At 42.4% G+C, this 24,329-nt stretch overlaps 2 protein-coding genes and 1 pseudogene across 2 annotated transcripts in view; all 3 read right to left on the reverse strand.

The window, feature by feature from the left end:
• The window catches only part of LOC110337965 (histocompatibility antigen 60b-like), a 10,263-nt gene extending 9,038 nt beyond the window's left edge, over positions 1-1,225 (reverse strand). Inside the window, exon 1 of the mRNA XM_021221111.1 lies at positions 1,150-1,225. Coding sequence (XP_021076770.1) covers positions 1,150-1,225 — 76 coding nt within the window. The remainder of the gene's footprint in view (positions 1-1,149) is intronic.
• Positions 1,226-12,366: 11,141 nt separating this feature from the next.
• Positions 12,367-14,845, reverse strand: LOC110337966 (annotated as a pseudogene).
• A 4,586-nt stretch (positions 14,846-19,431) lies between these two features.
• Raet1e (retinoic acid early transcript 1E) lies at positions 19,432-23,309 on the reverse strand. The gene is made up of 4 exons (XM_029532906.1): positions 23,129-23,309; positions 22,595-22,861; positions 21,794-21,937; positions 19,432-19,906 (listed from the first exon to the last, which is right to left on the reverse strand). The coding sequence occupies exons 1-3, from the start codon at positions 23,307-23,309 to the stop codon at positions 21,819-21,821; spliced, it is 567 nt and encodes a 188-aa protein (XP_029388766.1). The 3' UTR covers positions 19,432-19,906; positions 21,794-21,818.
• Between the last annotated feature and the right edge of the window lie 1,020 nt (positions 23,310-24,329).

Below are 24,329 nucleotides of genomic sequence, written 5' to 3' on the forward strand. Positions count from 1 at the left end.
ATAGGGAACTTTTGGGATAGCATTTGAAATGTAAATAAAGAAAATATCTAATAAAAAAGTAAGATAATTACAAAAAAATGAAAAGGGAGATATAACAACATAATATATCTTAAAATAATTATTCTGTCTATTAAATATTAACAGTTAAAATATTACAATCATGTTCTACAAAGAAAGAAAGAGAGAGAGAGAGACAGAAAGAAAGAAAGAAAGAAAGAAAGAAAGAAAGAAAGAAAGAAAGAAAGAAAGAAAGAAAGAAAATGAAAAATGAAAAAAGAAATGCCTGACCGTAGGGAGAGGGAACTTATAGAGCCTGCCTCTAGCAGGAAGACAGAGCCTCAAACAAGAGGGGGTGAAGATGCCACAGTCACAACTCTGATCCATAATTGATCCTTTCTGAAAGAATTACAGGGATGGAAATGGAGAGGAGCCTGAGGAACAGAAGGTCCAGAGACAGGCCCAAAGAGGGATCCAGCTCAAAGGAGGTCCCAAGGCCTGACACTATTACTGAGGCTATGGAGCACTCACAAAAAGGGACCTAGCATGACTGCCCTCCAGAAGACCCAACAGACAGCCTAAAGCGTCAAATGTAGATATTTGCACCCAACCAATGCACAGAAGTAGCTGACCGGGTCTATGTTTATTCAGAGATGTTGCATCAAACCCTCAAGAGACTGGAGGCCCAGGGAATTTAGAGGTCAGGTGGCATGGGGGCTGCAGACATCCACATGGAGACAGGGGGTGGGTAGAATGGGATGTGGAGCAGTAGGAGGGTAGATAGGGGCGGGGGGGAATAAAATATGGAGTTTAAAATTAATTAATTAATTAAAAGAAAATATGCTCAATTAAAAAAAAACAGACAGAAAGAAAGAAGGAAAAGAAAAAAAGAGGGGAAAAACGAGAAGGTGGGTGGTGTGGCTGTCTCGTCCCTGGATCTGCTGCAGAAGGTCCGTGGGATGGTGGATGGGAAGGTGGGAAAGAAAGTTCAAGGCAAAAAGGTCCAGAAATGGGGCAGATCTCATGAGGAATCCCCCAGGAAGGCAGTCTTCGGAGCATAACCTGCCTTAGGTCCAAGCCACTTCCTGAACTTCGCCAGGTCCTTGCTCAGTGCCCATCCCTCCCCCCTCCCTGCAGACCCTGGGAACTCACCAGTTGATAGAGTGGCCCCCAGAATATCCAGCAGAACCAAAAGGCTCAGATTCAAGGAAAGACTGCCCTTTGCCATGATCCTTCTGGAGACTCTGCCACCTATGGTGTGAATAGAGCTGCAGAGAGAATCAGAATTCCTCAGTACTGCCCTGCAGAGGACCCAGTACTGAGAACCGCAGAAGTTCCAGGCACCAAGCCTGGCTGGTTCCTAGTCCACCCTTTCCTACTTCTTTCCGGGGAATCCCTCCAGGACCTCGTGACTCTGGTCCTCCCTCCCGCGGACCGAGGTCCCTGTCACCCGAGGGCCCGTGGAGTGTGCCACTACAAACTGAACGCTAAGGAACCTTTTTCTTTTTCCGGACTCCCACACCCCGAGGTCCCTTCACCTCACTCACCTTCAGCTGTGCCCTCAGCGTTCCTTGGGAACAGAGTAAAGAAACAGAATATTGTTTAAGCTTTCAGCACATCCTCTGCCAAGTGAGCCAGAATCAGAGAAATTAACACCGGTCTAGCCAGTTCCCGAGCGAGAAGCCACGCCCAGCAGGGGCAGGAAGTCTTGATTAGGTGCCCCCACCTCCACCACCAGTAAGTTCTAGCAGTTTCCTTGGCTTCTTCTCCTCCTCAAGACACAACCTCAGGCTCCCTCAGACTTCAGTCTGCTCTTCCTCACATCCTCTCTCTTTCTTCTCTGCACCACACTCATTTGTCATTATGGGTCTCTACCACATCATCCCCTGGTGCAGGCTCCACTTCTTTGTTGTCCTGCTGTTCCCACTGTCGTCCCTCCCACCAATGCTTCCTAATCACCCCCTTTTCCACCCTGTCTCCCCATTTCCTTCCTTCTACTCGTCCTACTGAAGACAATGACTATCTTGTGGGAAAGGGGCACTATGTTTTTCCCCTTAGCTCTGTGACACTTAGAGACACTATTTCTGTTTGTAGCCCTGGCTGTCCTGGAATTCACTCTGTAGAGCAGGCTGGGTTTGAGATCAGCTTGCAAATGTCTGTAGAGTGCTGGGTTAGTTAAAGCCATGTACTACCATGCTTGCTGCTCAAAACCTGACTGTGTTTTCTTGGAATTAGATGCAGGCTTCTGTCCTTCCTGGGTACTGACTGCACCCACATGCCCCTCACACACACAGAGAGAGAGAGAGAGAGAGAGAGAGAGAGAGAGAGAGAGAGAGAGAGAGAGAGAGAATATNCAAACACATGAGTCAAAAATAATGAACATTTTTCTTTCTGTTTTAGATTCTTCTGCATAAGATTCTGTCCAGATTCTTGATAGAAAATGTGAATCACTTTTTTAAGTGTGTTTTTGCAGGGAAATTGTAAATTCATAAAGGTGTGTGTGTGTGTGTGTGTGTGTGTGTGTGTGTGTGCAGGCACATTGTATATTTGTGAAGGCACTGGTATGTGTACAGGGGGCTATCAGGTGAGTGAATACAGGACAGAGATTAGGTTTGGGTAACCTAGGATTTAATGGTACCTCCAAGTTGTAGGCTATTCCAGGCAAAGAATTTGAGATGCTCAGTGCTTGCCTGTGTGGGATGAGGCACAGCTAATGACACCCTCTCTTGAGTCTGACAGACCCCCTATGCAATGCAGTCTCCCCACACACTGGCTTGGGGACTTATGTAGGGAACTCAGAGCAGTTGTCCCTCCTGGGTGCTGAGGATGATCTACCTGGCTGAGGTGTGCATGTCTCATCTATGGAAATATTCGGATGAAAGGTATTCATTTGGTCTAGGGGTGAGCACCCTGGAGCAGGGGAATTATGGGGCAGGAGGCAGGCACAGGCATGTGCCCTGGTGCTGCCGACGCCCCCCCCCCACCCCCCGCCGGGTATATAGCTTCATGCTCACTTGCTTGCTTCCAGTAGTGCCCTGGGGGAGAGATGCTGAACAGAAAAAGAAAACTAAGACTTCAACCCACCCACACATAGAAATTGAGAAAGTACTTTGGGATGCCCCTCCAGGAACTGGCCACAGCTGAGAAGCCTATACTACCATCTGTTGAAAAATGTGTGGAATTTATTGAAGACACAGGATTATGTGCTGAAGGACATAAAATAAAACTGATCAAGACAACATTCAAAAGCAGTTTGATCAAGATCATAATATCAATCTAGCATCAATGGAAGTGACAGACAGGAAAGGCTATAGCTGATGGCCTGAAATTGGACAAAAACAAACCAGACATGTATATTTCAGGGGTTAATAGTATATTTCATGTTTCATACAGGTAATCCACATCAAAATGATGAGACATTTTCTCTTTGAACTATATGGTATTCCCTATTCAGTTACATTATCAATCTAAAAGCATGGGGTAAGCCTGACTGGAGAGGTTTAATCTTTATAAACAAAAAAATTAGTTATAAAAATGCAAAGCTGCTGCTGCATGCAGCCTTCTTGCAATCAATATGTCATTCCCGTGGCAATTTCTGTCACAGTATATTGTGAATACAACTTTTCTGTAGAAGTTAAATGATTTTAAAACTCATATATGAAATGTTTAATGCTTTCAGCCTGCTTTATGGCTGGTCTTGTAATTTGAGTGCTAATTGGAGGACCTAATTCCAGCAGTCTGTATAGATAACTAAAGCCCAGTTAAGTATTTTTTAATTTCCAGTTACGATGCCATGCTTGGGATGTTTGAAAGAAAGAAAAAAATACATGCAACATACTTCCCATTTCTGCACCTTCATCTTCTCAGTAAATTTGTGGATGATTTGATGAGGAGAGAGTAAACCTGTTTCCTTTACTCACGTACCAAGGACACACATGTGCTTAAAGTAAGTTGATAATGCGATGTAAAGAATAGTTGTCACCAACTCACTTCTTTATGATCTATAACGCATGATACATTTTGTATACACAGTTAATTCTGTAAACAGATGCCTGTTCAAAAGGTCTATGATGGTCTTGTAATCTTAATCTACTATATTTCAGATATTTTAATTTTTCCCTCATGGAGAATACATTTAGTAGAGTGTAGAAAAATGCTTCATGACATTTTCATATAAGGCTATATAACTTCTCATATATAAACATGAAGTTTGTTGTAGAAAGTTCTTTAAACCAAACATTTAACCTAGGATTTCAATTTAATTTGTTCCTTGAATCTATTTTTATGTGGCCATTGAGAATATATCCCAAAAAATTCTATTACTAATAAAGAAAAAAATACTTTGGGTACTGACAGACTGCTTGGAACCTGTATATATAAAAATCATAAATTTGTATTCATATTCTTTCTGTGATGTGTTCTACAATCCAGAATGGCTTTTGCATCAATTTTTAAACCAGCTTTCCCCCTTTTGCTGTTGGTACCAGAGTTGCTATAAATGACTGCTGCTTTACAGGACAAATATTTTGTTAGTGAAGATACAACCAGAACACTAAATTATGATAAAATTTTCTGAGTGATAGGTAAATTTAGTTGGGCTATATACAAAATTATTGTATTATCAAACCCACACCATTTGTTTAACTGGAAAAAATAAAGGTGGTTTGCTTTTTACTGCTGGGGTCATAGTTTGTGTAGTAAAGAAATTCTTTGGTCAATGTTGTAACCTTTATATGTCAATTGTAAGGTTTCCTTATTTGTGTTATAGTAGATTCATTATTTCGAGGAAAGAAAGAAAGAAAGAAAGAAAGAAAGAAAGAAAGAAAGAAAGAAGAAAGAAAGCCTTTACCTTTGCTGTCCTTTGAGTTTCTTCCTAGAGGGCTCACAACTGTTTCAAGTAATTGCTTGTGTGCCATTTGGTCTGTGGGTCCAGCTGTTAGCTCACAAACAACCAGCGGTGAACAGATTTATATATGAACAAAATACTCATAGAACATACAGCAAATACATAAATCTAAAAGTTAAGAAATACGTCGTCTCTTTGAAGGCTTGTATATTTTTGTATGAACTTTTTACACCCCATGGAGATTACTATTAGGGATTTAATAGCAACTGCAAACAGCCAATGCACCACCTTGGTTATTATGAACATTATAACAATATTCCTTCTAATCAGTGAACACAGGATGCATCCCATCCAACGTCTTTCCTCTGTCGGCAGTTTTCCATACCCAGGATTTCCACTCATTTGCCTAAGTTGGTTTGTAAGTTTTTCATTCTTCTTCGTGTTATTGATAGGGAAGCAGTTCTCTTAATTGAATTTTCCAATCATACTTATTAGTGTGTGTACATAAAACTATTTTTTTTGTTTCCCGATGTTTTTAAATTCTACAACTTGTACTTGATTTCTTACTCCTAATTTCTTTGTGTGTTTATTTGTTTGTTTTGTTTTTCAAATATGTGGGAGATGCATGCAATCTGTCTTGGGCTATTAGCAAAAGGAACACCGTTGGCCTCCCCACTTAAGTGCCTAGACAGCTCTGATACTTTCAATTAACAAATCGTGGCATAACTTTCTTTCCATTCTTCCTGCTGTTTTCTTGGAACAAAGACCCAGAACCAGATAAAAATCGGTCATAAGAGTATTTGAAAACGGCCTTTACAAAGGTTTTATTTTATTTTTCATTTTTAACTATGTGTGTCTGTGCGTGGGTATGAGCAGGAGAGCGCAAGTCTGCTCAGAGGTCAGAGGGATCAATTCCTCAGGAGCTGGAGTTACAGGTGCCACCAGCTCCTTGGTACAGGCACGGGAATTGAACGCGGATCCTCTGCAAGAACATGGTGTGGTCTAAACTGCAAAGCCATCTCTCCAGCCCCCAAATTACTTTTTGTTTTCAAAGAAAGGGTTATAAATTATAGGTTTTGAGGAAGTCTGAGCTCTTCCTCCCAAAGATTTTAGGAGAATGACTTGTGCTTGCACAACACTGCACATACTGCTTTGCGCATGCCCGCTGGGTGCTCAGGACCTGCACGTGCATACGTCACGCTACAGCTACAGAACTGATTTAGAATTAACCTAAGGGTTTTCTGTGCCTTCCTGCTCCATACTTGAATTCTTTACTCCTACCCTGAGATTGTTCCGTCATCATTAATAGTTTGGACTGATAATTTCTTAAGGCCATATTTTCCTGAGCTCCTGAGGATGGCTGTCACAGTCAGTAGCAGAGAAGAGTCTAGACATATGAATTGGGATGTTCCATCCCATCTTGATGATTTAGCTTGAGTGGAGCATTTATACCGCGGCTCCTTGGTCCCACCCTCTGTAAACATAAAGTGTATTCAATGAAGTGGTACCTAAGTTGCTCACGGTTCCAATACACAAGCTTTTTTGTTTTAATTAAATTGTTTTGATGTTCCATTTGCTGTTTTCTATTATTGGTTATTTTATTTATTTACAATTCAAATGGTGTCCCCCTTCTCAGTCTCCCCTCCACAATCCCCCATCCAATCCCCCTCCCCTTTGCCTCTATCAGGGTACCCCCACACGCCCACACCTGCCTCATGCTTCCAGTATTCCTCTGTGCTGGGGCATCAAGCCACCACAGAACTAAGGGCCTCCCCTCCCTTTGATGTTAAATGAAGCGATCCTCTGCTACATATCTAGCTGGAGCCATCCCTTTGGTTGATGGGTTAGTCCCTGGAAGCTCAGGGGGGAGAAGTCCAATTAGTTGATATGGTTTTTCCTATGGGGTTGTAATGCTCTTCAGCTCCTTCAGTCCTTACCCTAACTCTTCCATTGGGTTCCCCGCGCTAAGCCTGATGGTTGGCTGTGAGTATCTGCATCTGTATTAGTCAGGTGCTGGCAGAGCCTCTCAGAGGACAGCTATACCAAGCTCCTGTCAGCAAGCACTTCTTGGCATCAGCAATAGTGTAGGGATTTGGTGTCTGCAGAAGGGATGGATCCCAAGGTGGAGCAGTCTCTGAATGGCCATTCCTTCAGTCTCCACTCCATTTTTTTTTTGTTCCTACATATCCTTTAGACAAGACCACTTTTGGGTTTAAAATATTGAAATGGGTGGGTGTCCCCATTCCCTCAACTGAGGGCCATGTCTGTCTACTGGAGGTGGTGTCTACAGGTTCTCTCTATCTCTGTTGGGTATTTCAGCTAGTGTTACCTTATTGGGTCCTAGGAACCTCTAGCTTCCCTGGTGACTGGGCCTTTCTAGTGGTCCCCTCCCCCTTCCGCCCTTCTCCCCTCCCCACTCCCTATTGCAACAGGTCTGTATTCATTCTACTGACCCTCTGGCCTTCTCCCTGTCTCTTCCCATGCTTTTTTACTTTCCCCTCTTCTCTCCCTCCCAGGTCCCTCCCTCCTTTTACCTCCCATGATTATTTTGTTCCACCTTCTAAGTAGGACTGAAGCATCCACACATTGGTCATCCAGCTTTTTAGCATCATACGGTCTGTTAGTTGTATCATGGGTATTCTGTACTTTTGGGCTAATATCCATTTATCAGTGAGTGTATATCATGTGTGTTCTTACTAGGTCTGGGTTACCTCACTCAGGATGATATTATCAAGTTCCATCCATTTGCTTGAAAATTTCATGAAGTCATGATTTTTAATAGCTAAGTAGTACTCCATTCTGTAAACATACCACATTTTCAGTATCCATTCTTTCATTGAGGGAGGGACATCTGGGTTCTTTCCAGCGTCTGTCTACTATAAATAAGGCTGCTATGAACATAGTGGAACATGTGTCCTTATTGCATGTTGGAGCATCTTTTGGGTATATGCCCAGAAGTGGTATATTTGGGTTCTCATGTAGTACTATATCCAATTTACTGAGAAGCCACCAGACTGATTTCCAGAGTAGTTGTACCAGCTTGCACTCCCACCAGCAATAGAGAAGTGTTCATATTTCTCAACATCCTCACCAGCATCTGCTATCCCCTGAGTTTTTCATCTTAATCATTCTGATTGGTATGAGGTGAGGTCTCAGTGTAGTTTCTATTTGCATTTCCCTGATGACTAAGGATGTTGAACATTTCTTTAGGTGCTTCTCAGCCATTCAAGATTCCTCAGTTGAGAATACTTTGGTAGGCCCTGTACACCATTTTTAATGGGGTTATTTGGTTCTCTGGAGTCTAACTTCTTGACTATTCTTTATATTTTTTTAAATATTAGACCTCTATAAGATGTTGGATTGGTAAAGAACTTTTGCAATTGCAAACTTGGAGGTTGCAATTTTGTCCTATTGACAGTTCCCTTTGCCTTGCAGAAGCTTATTATTTTCATGAGGTCCCATTTGTCAATTGTTGATCTTATAGCCTGAGCCAACAGTGTTCTGTTCAGGAAATTTTCCTCTGTGCTGATCTGTTCGAGGGTCCTTCCCATTTTCTATTCTATTAGATTCAGGTTATATGATTTTATGTGGAGGTCCTTGATCCCCTTGGACTTGAGCTTTGTATGAGTAGATAAAAATGGATGAATTGGCATTTTTCTGCATGCCAACCACCAGCTGAACCAGCATTATTTTTGAAAAATGCTGGTTTTCACAGGATGGTTTTGGCTTCTTTGTCAAAGATCAAGTGAACAAATGTGTGTGAGTTCATTTCTGGGTCTTCAATTCTATTCCATTGATCTACCTGCCTGTCTCTGTACCAATACAATGTGGTTTTTATTTCTATTGCTCTGTAGTACAGCTTGAGGTCTAGACTAGTGACTCGCCCAGAAGTTCTTTTATTGTTGAGAATGGTTTTTGCTATCCTGGGTTTTTTACTATTCCAGAGGAATCTGAGAATTGCTCTATCTCTGTAAGAATTAAATTGGAATTTTAATAGAGATTACATTGAATCTGTAGATTGCTTTTGGTAAAATGGCCATTTTCACTATGTTAATTCTGCCGATCCCTGGACATGGGAGATTTTTCCATCTTCTGAGGTTTTCCTTGATTTCTTTCTTCTGAGACTTGAAATTCTTGTCATACAGATCTTCCACTTGCTTGGTCAGAGCCAGACCTAGGAATTTTATATTATTTATGACTATTTTGAAGGGTGTTGTTTCCGTAATTTCTTTCTCAGCCCATTTCTCCTTTGTGTAGAGGAAGGTTACTGATTTGTTTGAGTTAAGTTTATATCGAGTGGCTTTGCTGAAAGTGTTTATCAGCTGTAGAAGTTCTCTAGTAGAATTTTGGGAGTTGACTAAGTATACTATCATATCATCTGCCCATAGTGATATTTTGACTTCTACTTTTCCAATTTGTTTCCCTTTGACATTCTTTTGTTGTCTAAGTACTCTGGCTAGACCTTCCAGTACTATATTGAATAAAGAGAAGGAGAATGGGGAGCCATGTCTTGTCCCTGATTTTAGTGGAATTGCTTCAAAGTTTTCTACATTTAATTTTATCTTGGCTACGGGTTTGCTGTGTATGACTCTTATTATGTTTACGTGTGGGCCTTGAATTCCTGATCTTTCCAAGACTTTTAACAAGAAGGTATGATGTATTTTGTCAAAGGTTTTTTCAGCATCTGATGAGATGATCATGTAGTTTTTTTCTTTAAGTTTGTTTACATAGTGAATTATATTTGTAGATTTCTGTATATTGGACTATCCCTGCATTCCTGGGATGGGGCCTACGTAATCATGATAAAAGATCAATTTGAAAAAAATGTTATTGAGTATTTGCGCATCAATATTGATACGGGAAATTGGTCAGAATTTCACTTTCTTTGTTGGGTCTTTGTGTTTTAAGTAAGAATGAAACTGTGGGTTCACAGAATGAATTAGGTAGTGTTCCTTTTGTTTCTATTTTGTGGAATAGTTTGAGAAATGTTGGTATTAGGTCTTCTTTGAAAATCTGATAGAATTCTGCACTAAAGCCGTCTTGCCCTGGACTTTTTTTGGCTGGGAGAATTTTAATGACTGCTCCTATTTTCTTAGGGGTTATGTGACTGTTTACGTGATTTCTCTGATCCTGATTTAACTTTGGAGCCTGATATCTGTCTAGATCATCCATGTGATGTAGATTTTCCTGTTTTGTTGAGTACAAGCTTTTGTAGTAGGATCTGATGGGTTTTTTTTTGTTGTTGTTTTGTTTTGTTTTTTTAATTTCCTCAGTTTCTGTTGTCATATCTCCCTTTTCATTTCTGATTTTGTTAATTTGGATACTGTCTCTGTGCCCTCTACTTAGTTTGGCTAAGGATTTATCTATCTTGTTGATTTTCTCAAATAGCCAGCTCCTGATTTTTTTTTTTTTTTTTTGATTTTTTGTATAGCTATTAGTTCTCATTGTTTCTACTTGGTTGATTTCAGCCCTGAGTTTGATTATTTCCTGCTGTCTACCCCTCCTGGATATCTTTGCTTCTTTTTGTTCTAGAGCTTTCAGATGTGCTGTTAAGCTGCTAGTGTAGGATCTCTCTGAATACTTTCTGAAGGCACCCAGAGCTATGTGTTTTCTGTAAGTTTCAGTATGTTATGCCTTCATTTTTATTAAATTCTTAAAAGTCTTTAATTTCGTTATTAGTTATCAGTGAGCAGAGAGTTGTTCAGCTTTCATGAGTATGTGGGCTTGCTGTTGTTTTTGTCGCTATTGAAGACCAGCCTTAGTCCATGGTGATTTAAAAGAATGCATGGAATTAATTCAATATTCTTCCATCTACTAAGGCCTGTTTTGTGTCCAAGTACGTGGTCAATTTTGGAGAAGGAACCATGAGGTGTTGAGAAGAAGGTATATTCTTTTCTTTTAGGGTGAAATATTCTGTGGATATCTGTTAAATCCTTTTGATTCATAACTTACTTTTACTATGTCTCTATTTAGTTTCTGTTTCCTTTCTTGACCTGTCCATTGATGAGAATGGTGTGTTGAAGTCTCCCACTACTGTTCTGTGACGTTCAATGTGTGCTTTGAATTTAAGTAATGTTTCTTTTACAAATCTGGGTGCTCTTGCATTTGGGATGTAGATGTTCAGAACTGAGAGTTAATCTTGGTGAATTTTTCCTTTGATGAATATTACATGTGCTTTCCCCACCTCTTTTGACAACTTTTGGCTGAAAGTCTATTTCATCGGATATTAGAATGGCTACTCCAGCCTGTTTCTCAGGACCATTTACTTGGAAAATGTTTTCTAGCCTTTTTCTCTCAGGTAGTGTCTGTCTTCCTCACTGAGGTGTGTTTCCTGTATGCAGCAAAACGTTAGGTCTTCTTTTCCTATTCAGTCTGTTAGTCTATGTCCTTTTATTGGGAAATTGAGTCTACTGATGCTGAGAGATACTAAAGACCGTTGATTGTTGCTTCCTGTTATTTTTGTTGTTAGGTGTGGAATTATGTGTATGTGGTTGTCTTCTTTTGGGTTTGTTTGAAAAGGTTAATTTCGTGCTTTTTCTTGGGTGTTCTTTCCCTCTTTGTGTTGGAGGTTTTTTTTTTTTTTTTTTTCCTATTACCCTTTGTAAAGCTGGTTTAGTGGAAAGATATTGTTTAAATTTGGTTTTGTCATAGAATATTTTGGTAATTGAGAGTTTTGCTGGATATAGTAGCCTGGACTGGCATTTGAGTTCTCTTGGGGTCTGTATGACATCTGCCCAAGACTTTCTGGCTTTTAGAATCTCTGTTGAGAATTGTGGTGTAATTCTGATAAGTCTGCCTTCATATGTTACTTGACATTTTCCTTTACTGCTTTTAATATTCTTTCCTTGTTCTGTGAATTTGATGTTTTGATTATAATGTGACAGGAGGAAATTCTTTTTTGGTCAAATCTATTTGGCATTCAGAATGTTTCTTTTATGTTTATGGGCATCTCTTTCTTAGGTTAGGGAAGTTTTTTTCTATGTTTTTTGCTAAAGATGTTTACTAGTTCTTTGAATTGGGAATCTTCACTCTCTTTTATACCTATTATTCTTAGATTTGGTCTTTTCATTGTGTTCTGAATATCCTGTATGTTTCTGGTTAGGAGCTTTTTGCACTTTCCTTGACCGTTGTGTCAATGTCTTCTATATCTTTATGCCTGAGATTCTCTCTTCTGTCTCTTGTATTCTGTTGTTGATGATTCCTGATCTCTTTCCTAGGTTTTCCTTGTCCAGGGTTGTCTCCCTTTGTGATTTTTTTATTGTTTCTATTTTCATTTTTAGATCGTGGATGGTACTGTTCAATCCTTCACCTGTTTGATTGTGTTTTCCTGTATTTCTTAATGGTTTTTTGTGTTTCCTCTTATAGGCCTCCAGCTGTTTATCTGTGTTCTCTTGTATTTTCTTCTTCTTCTTCTTCTTCTTCTTCTTCTTCTTCTTCTTCTTCTTCTTCTTCTTCTTCTCTCTTTTTTTTATGGAGGTCCATCTCTTTATTAAGGAGCTATGCTCTGGAGTGGCTGCTTACACTCACGGCTCATTTCCAATATGTGTGGCCATGGCTTTCCTGAAGAACAGCAGACGGTGGATGTACCAACCAGCATCTAAGATGAACACAGCAAGCTGGCTTACAACACAGGAGCATAGGAGCAGTGCACAAGAATACAATAAATATGGCACCTACGTGAAAAGGCAGAAACACAGAGCATGGAGACCTAGAAATCCCAGGCCATTACAAGCAGAGTTCAAAACGAAAGCAAGGCCACTTGCCAGAATGAATAGTTAGTGAAAATGTTGCAATTAGTCTTCAAGTATTAATTCTCTAGATTATTCAATGGTCACAATTTCTATGGACTGTAGAAGCCCAACTAAATCTCGACTTTGACATTATCCTCAAACTCCTGTCACTGGACAACACTTTCCCAAATTTAAGGAAGCCAGCAGCCTGGACAATACAGTGCACTCTTCAGCTAATGTGCTTTTCCAATATTTGGCCCAGACTCTTCCCTGACAAACATTTACAAAAATGCTCAAAGAAACCTTCTGGAAGTAAACCAGAAGACACCTGAACCATCGTTACCAAAGCAGAAAGAAAAATATAAATAATACATTTAATCAAATAATAAAGTAAATATTCTGCAGGCATAATTTTTAAAAACATTATTAATAAACTTCTTTTAATTTACTCACCATAAAGATGTAAAATGTTCAAGTGCACTTGTTTGATTAATAGAGTATTTTATATTCAATCATCTAGTGCTCATCATTAGGAAGTTTATGTTGTTGAGGCAAGCCACCAGCTCAGACGTTAAAACTTACCGTTATAAAAATATAGCTACAAGGTCCGTATCAAATTACCCTTCTAGAGGACAGCTCAAGGCTGCTTCTATGCAACAGATACTACAAATTATTTTCTTTAAAAACACCCAAATCCCTTTCAAAGCACAGAAACCTCGAGTAGTGGCATTAAGGTAGTTTGAAACACTGGTAACGTCCTTTTCCAAAAAAAAAAGAGGGAGAAACTGTGGTGTCCACCAGTATATACTTATGCTGATCATTAGTCTGAATAGTCTGTGGTAAAAGTGTAAAGGTGCTGGGCGTGGTAGCGCACGCCTTTAATCCCAGCACACAGGAGGCAGAGGCAGGCGGATTTCTGAGTTCGAGGCCAGCATGGTCTACAGAGTGAGTTCCAGGACAGCCAGGGCTATACAGAGAAACCCTGTCTCAAAAACAAAACAAAACAAAACAAAACACACACAAAACAGTATAAAGGTAGAGTTTAATTTGCCGGAGTCCTTCAGCTCAGTCTTACTCCAGCCCCCAGACTTCCTTTTTGGGGTCTCCATCCTTTGCCTCCGGCCGGGACGCGAGAAACTGTCTTTGTTGTTCTCCTTTTTCCATTTCATTCTCCTGTTCTGGAACCAGATGTTTACCTGTCTCTCCCTGAGGGCCTGAGTATGGGAGACCTCGATTTTTCTCTTCCTGGTCAGAGAAGGGTTAAAGAGGAATTCCTTTTCCAACTCTAGGGTCTGGAAGCAACTGTAGGTTTGTCTTCCTCTCCATCTACCAGGAGCTGCTTGTGGTCTCATCCAGGGAATCATTTGAGAAGGAGACGAGCTCCGATTTAAGAGGTCTGGGTCCTCGCCAATATTACCCCTGGACGATTTACAGTCAGGATATCGTACCAGCTCGGCCTCTTGCTGGGTCATGGTTGGCTCCCTTCAGCCTCGAAGCAGGCTTTTGCAGACCTCTGCTGCTGCTAAGCACAGGGCCACCTGCGGTGGTATCTTCAGATCTGCCAAGCTGGCTCTATTGTTGCACCTGCCACTGTTCTTAAAAACAGCGGCCTTCCAAGGCAGTCGCCACTCCCTGCTGATAAGCTCCTGAGGTTTCCAGAGATGCCTTCCTGAAGATCCGCCTACCGCCTCCTACCTGAACTAAGCTCCAAGGGGGGGGGGGGTCCTCCCCCTGCTTTATAAACTCAGAACTTTATTAAACTTGGGGGCTTTGATCAGGATTCCTTGTCTTAGCCACGTTCTTTCTCGCCGTCTTTTCCCCTTACAGCCCCAGCTCGCCTTTCAGGACGGACCGGGTTCGTGTGCGTGGCCTCGGGCGGTCCTCTCAGGTCGGAAAAATCAGCTGTCACTGTGAGTCATCAAATCCGTAAAACTTCGCGAGCTCCCCGGGACAGGAATACCCGCCGCAGGAGGGGTGGGGTGGAGGAGGAGGTGGGGCCGCCTGGTAGGTGGCGGTCGCGATGCCCGCGCCGGCAGGGAAGTAGTCCTGGAGGGTCGGGCCGGCCCCCTGCGCCGCAGCCGGGCGCGTGCGGGAAGCAGGCGGCGCTGTTGCCATAGAACGCAGGGCGGAGGCGTGGCAGTCGTTGACCTTGGGCGCGAAATGACACTCTTAGTAAAGTGGGATGGATGGCCTTTCCCGCCGCCGCGGCCGCGGCTGCAGCCACCAACGCCTTGTACTTGGAGTACAGCAGGTTCACGAAGTGCAAGCTCATCTGGGAGGCGGCCAGCGGCAGCACACAGCCAGTGAGGGGCGCACCTCAGCTCCGTCGCGCCTGCTCTCCTGTATTTCTTTAAGGGAGTTATTTGTGTACCCCCCTAAAGGTCCTCTATCATCCTCGTAAGATGGAATTTTAGATCAGAATCTTGCTTTTCAGGTGTGTTAGGGTATTCAGGATTTCCTGTGGGTAGACAACTGAGGTCTGATGTTGTCAAGTGGCATTGGTTTCTCTTGCTTATTTCTTCACCTTCCCTTTCATCATGTGGCTATCTTTGGTGCTAACTGGCCTTGCTGTCTCTGACTAGAGCCTGTCCCTGGTGTGAGCCTGGTTATGATGAGGCTCCTTAGGTCAGGCTGTCTCTGAGTATGGGAGGGGGGTGTCTGGAGCGCCTGATGTGTGAGCCTGACTGTGGCAGACCTCCTTGGAGTCAACCTGACTCTGGAGTGGGTGGAGTGGGGCGTGCTGGAGCACATTATCTGTTTCCAGGCACATTTATGAACCAGAGGATGATGTGTCTCCATCCTCTGTGCCTGGAGTGGGGTGTGGTTAGGCCAGGTACTGGGATGGGGGGAAGAAGGGGGTACACACCTGTGAGCCTGGTGGTGTCAGAACTTTGGATCAAGCTGTCTGGGGGGGGGGGAGCACATGATCTGCTCCTGGGCACAGTTGTGAAGAGGAAGGAAGGTTCATCTCCAGCAAGGTCTTTACATCAGTGTAGCTATTCACATGACTGAGTGGTACAGGTTGTAGGCCAAGACTTGATTCATGACATTGATAAATGTTTAAAGAGTATTTTGCCAGGCAGTGGTGGTGCCAGCCTTACTCCCAGCACTAGGGAAACAGAGGCAGGAAAATCTCTGCCCTTAAAGCCAGCCTTGTCTACAGGAGATCCAGAACAACCAGGGCTACTGAGACAACAGGTCTAAAAAATAAACAAACAAAAAAGAAATTAAAAAAATATATATTTTCTGTGCATGGGTAAAGGGTATGCCAGAACTTAATGCTCTTTTCAGAGAGGACACCACAACCGCAGGACCGTGTGTTTATCTGCTCTTTGCCAAAAACAAAAAACAAAACAAAACAAAACCAATTAGCTCTGACAGACAGAAAGAAGTGCATAGAAATTGAAAAGATGAGTTCACCTTTCCCCTGTTGAATCATCGCCTGTCATCACTGTATGTCATCTAATCTTCCCATTTGAACTTTCAGAACGCATCACATGTTTCTGTGGGTTTTGCTGTCTAGCAATGCTCCCAGGCCTCTGGTTGTAAAGCTCCCTTGGTAACAAGGAGGAACATGGGAAGAGAACAGGCCTCATCCCCTCAGAAGCTCCACACCTCAGTGAACTATTCCCTTCAGTCAGGGCTCATGCCCTGGGGAACCAATGGCAGGCAACAGGGTCAGAAACAGCTGCTGCTCCAATCATCAGGGGACTCACATAAAGACCAAATTGCACATCTGCTACGTTATCTGTAGGGTGCCTAGGTCCAGCCCCTGAACCCTCTTTAGTGCTTCAGTCTCTGTGAAGCCCATGGACCCTGGTTAGTTGACTCTGTAGGTCTCCTTGTGGTGTCCTTGACCCCTCCAGCTAGCTCAGTTCTATCCCCCATGCTTCCGAAAGACTCCCTGAGCTCCCGCTGATGTTTGCCCATGGGTCTCTGCATCTGTTTCCATCAGCTGCTGTCTGTAGCCTTCTTAGCTCACCCATATTTTTATGTGACAGCACTTTTATGAACCTTTTATAGTAAAGAAACAAGGAAAGTCATGAATGAATAATTTTTCAAATACATAAGTGAGTATACCAAGCAAATGTGTTATAGCGAGGCTGGGAAATCATGACTCTGGGCCTCAGATGCTAACCGATAAATTTCTTAGCTTTTGGGATAGGGCAACCTACAGGGTCTGTTCATAAAGTCTAAGGACATGTCTAATAGTCACAAGAATGCTAGGTCCCACATTCTAAGACTGCCTAAGGGGACTAAAGAAGACATGTGGCATTTCAAAATCTCCCATCTCCGAGCATCTACGCAGTCAATTACATTTTGTAGGTGCACAACTTTCTGCAAACTCCTGTTAAACACACAGTGTGGCTCTAGTTTTGTTTTGCGGCCTGATCCAGGTGTTGCCTGTGTCTTTGATTTGGTGTATCTATTCTAGATCTTCAGATAGATGCTATGTGGTATCTTTACATGACAATGTTCCTCAAGTGGTTAGCATAAATTGGCTGATAAGTAAACTAGAGAATATGCAATGCAAACTTAGTTAAATTTTCTTTTAATTTATGAAATATAAACAAATCTTACACAATGGATTATTTTAAATTTGTGGGAAAAAAAAGGGAAATGACAGCATTACACAAGCAATGTCACCTGGTTATTGAAGCTAGGTAGGAAAAAGCATATCAACAAATAACAAGGGAATACTTGAAAATATTGTTGTGCATCTAAACCCATTTTGTACAAGACAAAACATAATGAAGTTTGCTGTGCTCAGGTTTTATACACTTGCAAGAAAACAAGAAGCCTCAATTACATCAGGAATTTAACAAGGAAGGAAGCAGCCAATAAAGAGATATTCACCGGGCGTGGTGGCGCACACCTTTAATCCCAGCACTCAGGAGGCAGAGGCAGGTGGATTTCTGAGTTCCAGGCCAGCCTGGTCTACAGAGTAAGTTCCAGGACAGCCAGGGCTACACAGAGAAACCCTGTCTCAAAAAACCAAAAAAAAAAAAAAAAGAGAGAGAGAGAGAGAGAGAGATTCATGGGTGTATAAAGACAAAGAGACACATTTCTGACAGAGAAAATGAGCTTATGGGAAGACAGATTTGTACAAAAATTAATTTCACCCAACATGATTGCTAAGAGACGGTGAAAAATCAGAAAATTCTGCATGTCATAAGGTTTATGACACTCACTGTAAAGTGGTATGCTTTTTAAGGTTTTTAATTACATGTATAGTTTGATAAGATAATTGCTTGTAATTTTTTTCCGAGTCTATTGGGACTTTAACATCATAAAAATGGAGTCTTATCAGAGCTAAGGTTGATTTAAAATGTGGGGCTTTTAAAAAATATTTACTCGTCAGAAGTGTCTTACTTTTGGATGTGATGACACAAAGTGATCTCCATAATTCATGCTTGAGGACCATACAATCCACTTCCCAAAATATTTTTGCAAAGCTGCCTCAAAATATTTTTTTATAAGTTTCTGCATTTGATTTGTCCACATTCACAGGTGTCTTGGGGTGTGAGTTGGTCACTCGTGAAGCTATGTAACAGATTAAACCCACTATTGATTCTTCAAGTCTGGTGTAACGGATGCTCTGAGGCCTAAAACATTGAGACTCAAGGGCTGGGATGTCAGCCAGGATTTTCATCTTTATCTCCAGGTTGGCCATGTCCCAGCATAGAGGACAGTGAAATGACATGACCTCTGAAAGGATATGACCACTTCAGAGAGAATACGGAGACCCTATAGCTCCAGATTTGGCTCATTTCACAGAAAAATACCCTTGCCAGAAGATGAAGGTGGCTGGAAGGAAGGCTCCCCTGTTTAACACCTTCCTCAAATCACACCCTGCACAGGGTGAGGTCACACTGCGGTGTGAGGCAGGGTGAGGTCACACTGTGGTGTGTGGCAGGCATTGGGTCAGTGGAGCGAGCTTCGACTCTGTTGACCAGGGTTTGGTAGCGATGCTGAATTTTATACCACCAGGCCTTTCAATTCTTTGAAAAAATTATGTATTTCCAGTATTGTTGACATTGGGCTGTTTATTTACCTGGTGGTTATAATATTGTGAGTGAAATCCTGAGTGAGTGAGCTATGCCAGGAAAACAGGTGCTCACATATATGTCTTAATTTACCAGCTCCATCCAATTCACTGGCTGTCATTGCCATATAGTCCTAATTACCTTTGACAACTGGCCATCCCCTTGTCCTTTTACTCCAGTCTTAGAAACTATATAAACTCTCAGATCACACATTGTACACCACACAGTTATCATGTGTACTTAGATCACAGAATGGCTTTATAGAGTGCATGAATTGTCAGTAGAGTTCACAGAGACCAGACTGGAGGCACAGACAGAGGGATTCTAGACACACAGACAGAGTCAGGAGTCAGTGCAGGTGGTTAGAGGAGCTGGTAAGGAAGCCAGTGGGGAGCTGCCGGGCTGCAGGGCTGCACCAGGCCTGAGGACTAAGTGAACTGCAGAGGTGAGGTGCAGGACCCCAGGATCCAGCAGGTGAGATGCAGACCCACATTAGCATGGAGCAGTAGATGAACTGTCAGACAGTGATCCAAGCAGGAGGCATTAGCAGTGTGGATGGAGCTGAAGCCTTAAGATGGCCAGGAGTCCTCTTCCTGCAGGTTTTTTGACACACAAATGGTCATGTGGCAAATCTGTGGATGCCATGAGCATTGCAAGGTTAGGTGGCCTCTTCAGGGGTCACGGTAAGGGTGAGATAAATCCTCAGAGCTGGTTTCTGATATGGTTTGATATGCGCATGCACTCACTTCTTCTAACCTACTTTGATAAGAGTGTAGGTGTAGGTGACATAATTTTACCTTTAGGATTAAGTTAATTACCAACCTTTGCATCATGGATGGTCCTGGGCTGACATGTGTCTGCATGGAAAGTGAAGTGTCATGTCACCCTACCTGTACTTGACACTCAGAAGGCAGCCAACTTCTCCTTGTAAAATAGAGTCACCCAGGGCAAGCTCCTGTTTTGTACAGTGATGAATAATTTAGAGCTAGGCCTGGCTTGATCTCCATAACACTACCATCCAAGAATAAGAAGGAAGGAAGGTAGAGAGCGAGAGAAAGTAGCTAAAGCAACAGCCTCGTGCACTCTGATGCCCTGGGGCCTGAGTCTTTGTCGGCCATCAGTCTCATGGGTTCCCACCATCTGCTCCGAAGTCAACAGCACAGATTTCCCAGATTCCATCAGAAATGCGTTTGCTTCCTTTGCTGAAGATGCACAGGCAGTGTTCAAGTGTCACCCAAAATAGCTGGTGATGAGGACTGCAGAGGAAGAGGAGCAGCAGGGAGCACCTATGACAAAAGGGTGTGGGTTACAGTGGACTCCTGGGCATCAGCTCCAGCACCCCACTCTACACCATTTCTCAGATCACAGACCATGGAACTCAGCGGCCCGATCCTTTTCTCTTTCATTTTTCCTTCTAGATCTCTCTGCCATTCTATGTTCTGGTATGCTAAGATTTCAGATGTTTTTGAGTTGAAGCAAAGATTGTGAATAAAAAAATTTGTAGAAATCAGGAAACATGAAATATATCAGCAAATATGAAAGAGACTAGAAAACTACACCTGTGTTTCTATCTTTTAGCTTCATTTTCTTTGTTTTTTTTTTTTTGGGGGGGGGGGGACAAGGCTTAAGTTTTCCACACAAGCTGTCCTTGAGCTTAGTATAAAATTCACAACAGGCTTAAACTATTATGGTAGTCCTGATACAGCTTCAGCCTACTGAAATTGTAGGTTTGACCAAATATACAGAGAGAGTTAAAATGTATGCAGTATAAGTTATTCAAAAGTATTGGGATAGCATTTGAAATGTAAATGAAGAAAATTTCTAATAAAAATATAAAAAAAAAGAAACTAAGGGCTGAGGCTTACAAGTGATATGTTTGTGTGTCAAGTTGACAAGGGGTCAATTGTACTGGCTAGTTTTGTGTCAACTTGACACAGGCTGGAGTTATCACAGAGAAAGGAGCTTCAGTTGGGGAAATGCCTCTACAAGATCCAGCTGTAAGGAATTTTCTCAAATTGGTGATCAAGGGGGAGGTCCCCTTGTGGGTGGTGCCATCTCTGGGCTGGTAGTCTTAGTTCTATAAGAGAGCAGGCTGAGCAAGCCAGGGGAAGCACGCCATAAAGAGCATCCCTCCATGGCCTCTGCATCAGCTCCTGCTTCCTGACCTGCTTGAGTTTCAGTCCTGACTTCCTTGGTAATGAACAGCAATGTGGAAGTGTAAGCCGAATAAATCCTTTCCTCCCCCGCCCCCCCAAAAGTTATTCAAAAGTAATTGTATTGCCTTAAATATCTGATATGTCATCTGATATTATATGTAAATCATTTACCAGCCTATGCCTATAGAGAAACAGTTTTGATCATATTAAAATAGTTAGAACATTGGCAATCCTTATCACATTTTTTTTTTTGACTCTAGATTGTATTTGGCAAAGCTAACAATGACAGCAGAGGGCTCACTGCTCAATTTACCTGCATAGACACAGGTGACTTTAGCTTCACAGGACAAAGGCATTGGAATCATAGTTCCAAATGCACTGCACTGTGGCTACGTAAAGTGATCAAGTTAAATGAATGGGTTTTCTTTTCTTTGCTCTTTTGACAAGATGTGACTATGTGGCCCAGGCTGACCTTGAACTTGGTGATCCTTCTGCCTCTGCCTCCTGAGTGCTGGGATTGCAGGACTGTCCCTCAATGACAACTCTTTGAATAGTCTGCTCATTCTGACCCTTCTGTTGTAAGGTCTGCCATAAGCTGGGAGCTACTAATGTAAAGACTTTGCAGTCCTATAAGAATTATTCATGTCATCCCCCAAAAGAACACTGACTTTTGGAGAGAGCCTTTTGTTGGTTATGAGAAGAGAAAACCTCACTTCTGTTTTCCTTGTATCTTATTTGGGTCCTTGGATTCTCTGGCCCCTCAGGAGAGCTTTTCCTGTTTTATCCTTTCTCTGGCTGCAGAGGTTTGCTGACTCTGTCTGCCTCCTATGCCTGACAGGCGTCACCTCCAACTTTACTGTAGAGTCAGGACTCAAGGCTAAGCCAACACATCATTCTAGTAGACAGAGAGCCACTGTGATGGACGGTGCTTCAGTCAGACCTTTGGGACCATTCTCCTATATCCTTATCAGGCTCAGACTAACAAGACCAAGTGTGAGAGCCCAGACCTTTCCTTACCTTTTTTCTTCACCATCATAGTCTCCTAAGTGACCAATTTGATGAAGATTAATCCTGCTATACATAGAATCACCACCCAGGTCATGTTTCGACTCTGGACAGCAGATGTAGGATGGGTGGTATCCCAGGCCTTTTTTGTTGGTCCTTTTAAAAAAATTAGAAAAAATATATATATATAGTTAAAACTAAAAACACACCTTCATCAGCAACTTCTCTTTCAGGGCATCCAAGGAACTCAGGTGTGATAACTATTATCCAGGCCCTGGATAGAAAGATGAATCGGATGTGTGTGAGATGTCCTTACAGTTTGTTTCACTATCAAAGAAAGCAAATGTCTAGGGAACCATCAAACAATGGGATATATTTACTGTGGATAAAACTTTCTGGATGTTGGCAAAATTGGCAATGTTTAATTGTACCAGAGAAAGATAATGAAGCCTTCAAAAGTGAAACTGGAGTTGGTCCAAGGGCAGCTATAATGAATGAAGCAAGAAAAGGCTGGAGGTTTACAGTGATGCACACAGACTTGTGGATCATTAGCAAGTCATGTAGAGCTTAGACCACTGGTTAATAGGGAATAAGAAACACTGGGAGATGCGATGGGAAAGAGATATCCTCGTGGTCATCACTGGCTCTGCAGACAGGAAGACCACCAATGAATCATTCACTCAGTCTATTAGATTTTCAATTATACACACCAGCTAACATCCTTATTGGGAAGTCATCAGACTTTTCAAGTGAACCACCATGGCTTTCACACTCTGTGGACATTTCCTTGTGACAATCTACCTAATGACTTACTTGGTGTTTGTCTCCAGAGTGTCAAAAATTTCTGGTAGCAGTGTCTGAAATCTCCCTTGAGCAGCCTCCGTAGACCCTGTCGTAGTTCCCTGTTTTTCTCCCATGGCCTCATGGTACTGCTAGCATCAGGACCATTCGCTGTCCAGATATCTTTAGTTGGATGAAAGCTAAAGGAAGACTGTCCATCAATGGTGAACTTGCAGAAGGCACCAGTGAATTGTCCTTGATTATACTGAGATATCATGGTGACCTGCAAAGTGTTATTACCTGCAAAAGACACACAACACCATCATCTTCCAGCCTTTACATAGCCGCCATGCCCTCAATGGTCCAGTCTTTCTCTGCATGCTTAGGGATCTGTATTCTTTCCTCCCTGGCTTGCTGATTCTTGCACATTAGGTTCCATGTACTTCCAGGTTGGGTCAATACTCAGCTCTTTGATGCAAATATTTGCACAGCTCTCTTCCTACGTGTGTTCTGTTCTTCCTGTTAGGAATTGATAGGTTCTACCTGAGAGTTCTGTCCAATACTTACCCATGGTCTTCAACTGTTCTGGTTCTATGTGACGTAGCTGGTTCCTCATCACTTCTAAAATATTTTTCACACTTTGGGGCAAAACCGGGCACGGCTCCGTGGCATTTTCCTCCTTTGTCAGCTTACCAGAAGGTGTGACCGGACTCTCATTATTAAACTGAAAGAGAGTCTTTCCATTCATTGAGCACCGTCCTTCATACCAAGGCTGTCCAGCTTTGATAGCAGATTTGACAATGAGGTTGCAACATAGAGAATCTATACCTGGGAGAGAAATGTTCAGGTGAGGTCCAAAGTGGGAGCAAGGGTCCAGAGGGTCAGGAAGAGAAACCTCTAATCAAGCGCTCCACCAGTTTCTGGATGCTTAATTCTGCACCATCTTTAACTGCCTTAGGTTGGTAGGACTGCTCAGATGCATAGATGTCACCAGGGAGATTTATCTTACAAGTACTTTGAGTGACGAATATCATGTACTGAAGTATAAAATATGCCCTATAGCAACCATGTTCCTGGGACTGAAAATCTAGCTGACCACAGGGAAAGGAGGCATACTAGAACATATGGTAAATTCAACATGGAGCCTGGTGTTCAGGAAAGATCCTGGGGCGATGCTGCAGCTGGGCATGGAAAGGGAGCTGCCAGCTGTGAGCTCAGCGCTCAGCCCTGCTCCCACTGCACCCTTCACACAGCACTGCTGGGCATCAGATCTCAGGTTCTCCCACACTAAACCACACAGCTAATCCATTCTCGGGGAGAGATCTCTGCCTGTCTGTGAGCTGCTTGAAGCCCCAAAACCCTAACTTTCCTTAGGTCCTTTTACCCAGCACACTTATGGCCCCTGATTTCCCAGACTTTCACTAACAGCCAAAGAGGACACAGTACCCTAGAGCTCTCCTGGTAAGCAGACTGCACAAAGAAGCAGGCAAAACCTAGTGAGCCTTGCCGGGTGTGGTGGCACACGCCTTTAATCCCAGTACTCGGGAGGCAGAGGCAGGTAGATTTCTGAGTTCAAGGCCAGCCTGGTCTACAAAGTGAGTTCCAGGATAGCCAGGGCTATACAGAGAAACCCTGTCTTGAAAAACCAAAAAAAAAAACAAAAAACAAAAAACAAATTAGTGAGCCTTGTGCATGTTTACTATCATGTGTTTGTGTCAGCACTAGAATTTAAAATTAAATAATAATTTATTAAACGAACTTTTAACAA

Source organism: Mus pahari, chromosome 21 (assembly GCF_900095145.1).
Source record: "Mus pahari chromosome 21, PAHARI_EIJ_v1.1, whole genome shotgun sequence".
Taxonomy (NCBI): domain Eukaryota; kingdom Metazoa; phylum Chordata; class Mammalia; order Rodentia; family Muridae; genus Mus; species Mus pahari.

Coding starts and splice junctions, on each gene's coding strand:
- Raet1e (XM_029532906.1), bottom strand. CDS start 23,309: ATGAATGGAAAGACTCTCTTTCAGTTTAATAATGAGAGTCCGGTCACA. Junction 22,862..23,128: donor AGAACAGTTGAAGACCATGG/GTAAGTATTGGA, acceptor TGTCTTTTGCAG/GTAATAACACTTTGCAGGTC. Junction 21,938..22,594: donor ACTCTGGAGACAAACACCAA/GTAAGTCATTAG, acceptor TTTTTTTAAAAG/GACCAACAAAAAAGGCCTGG.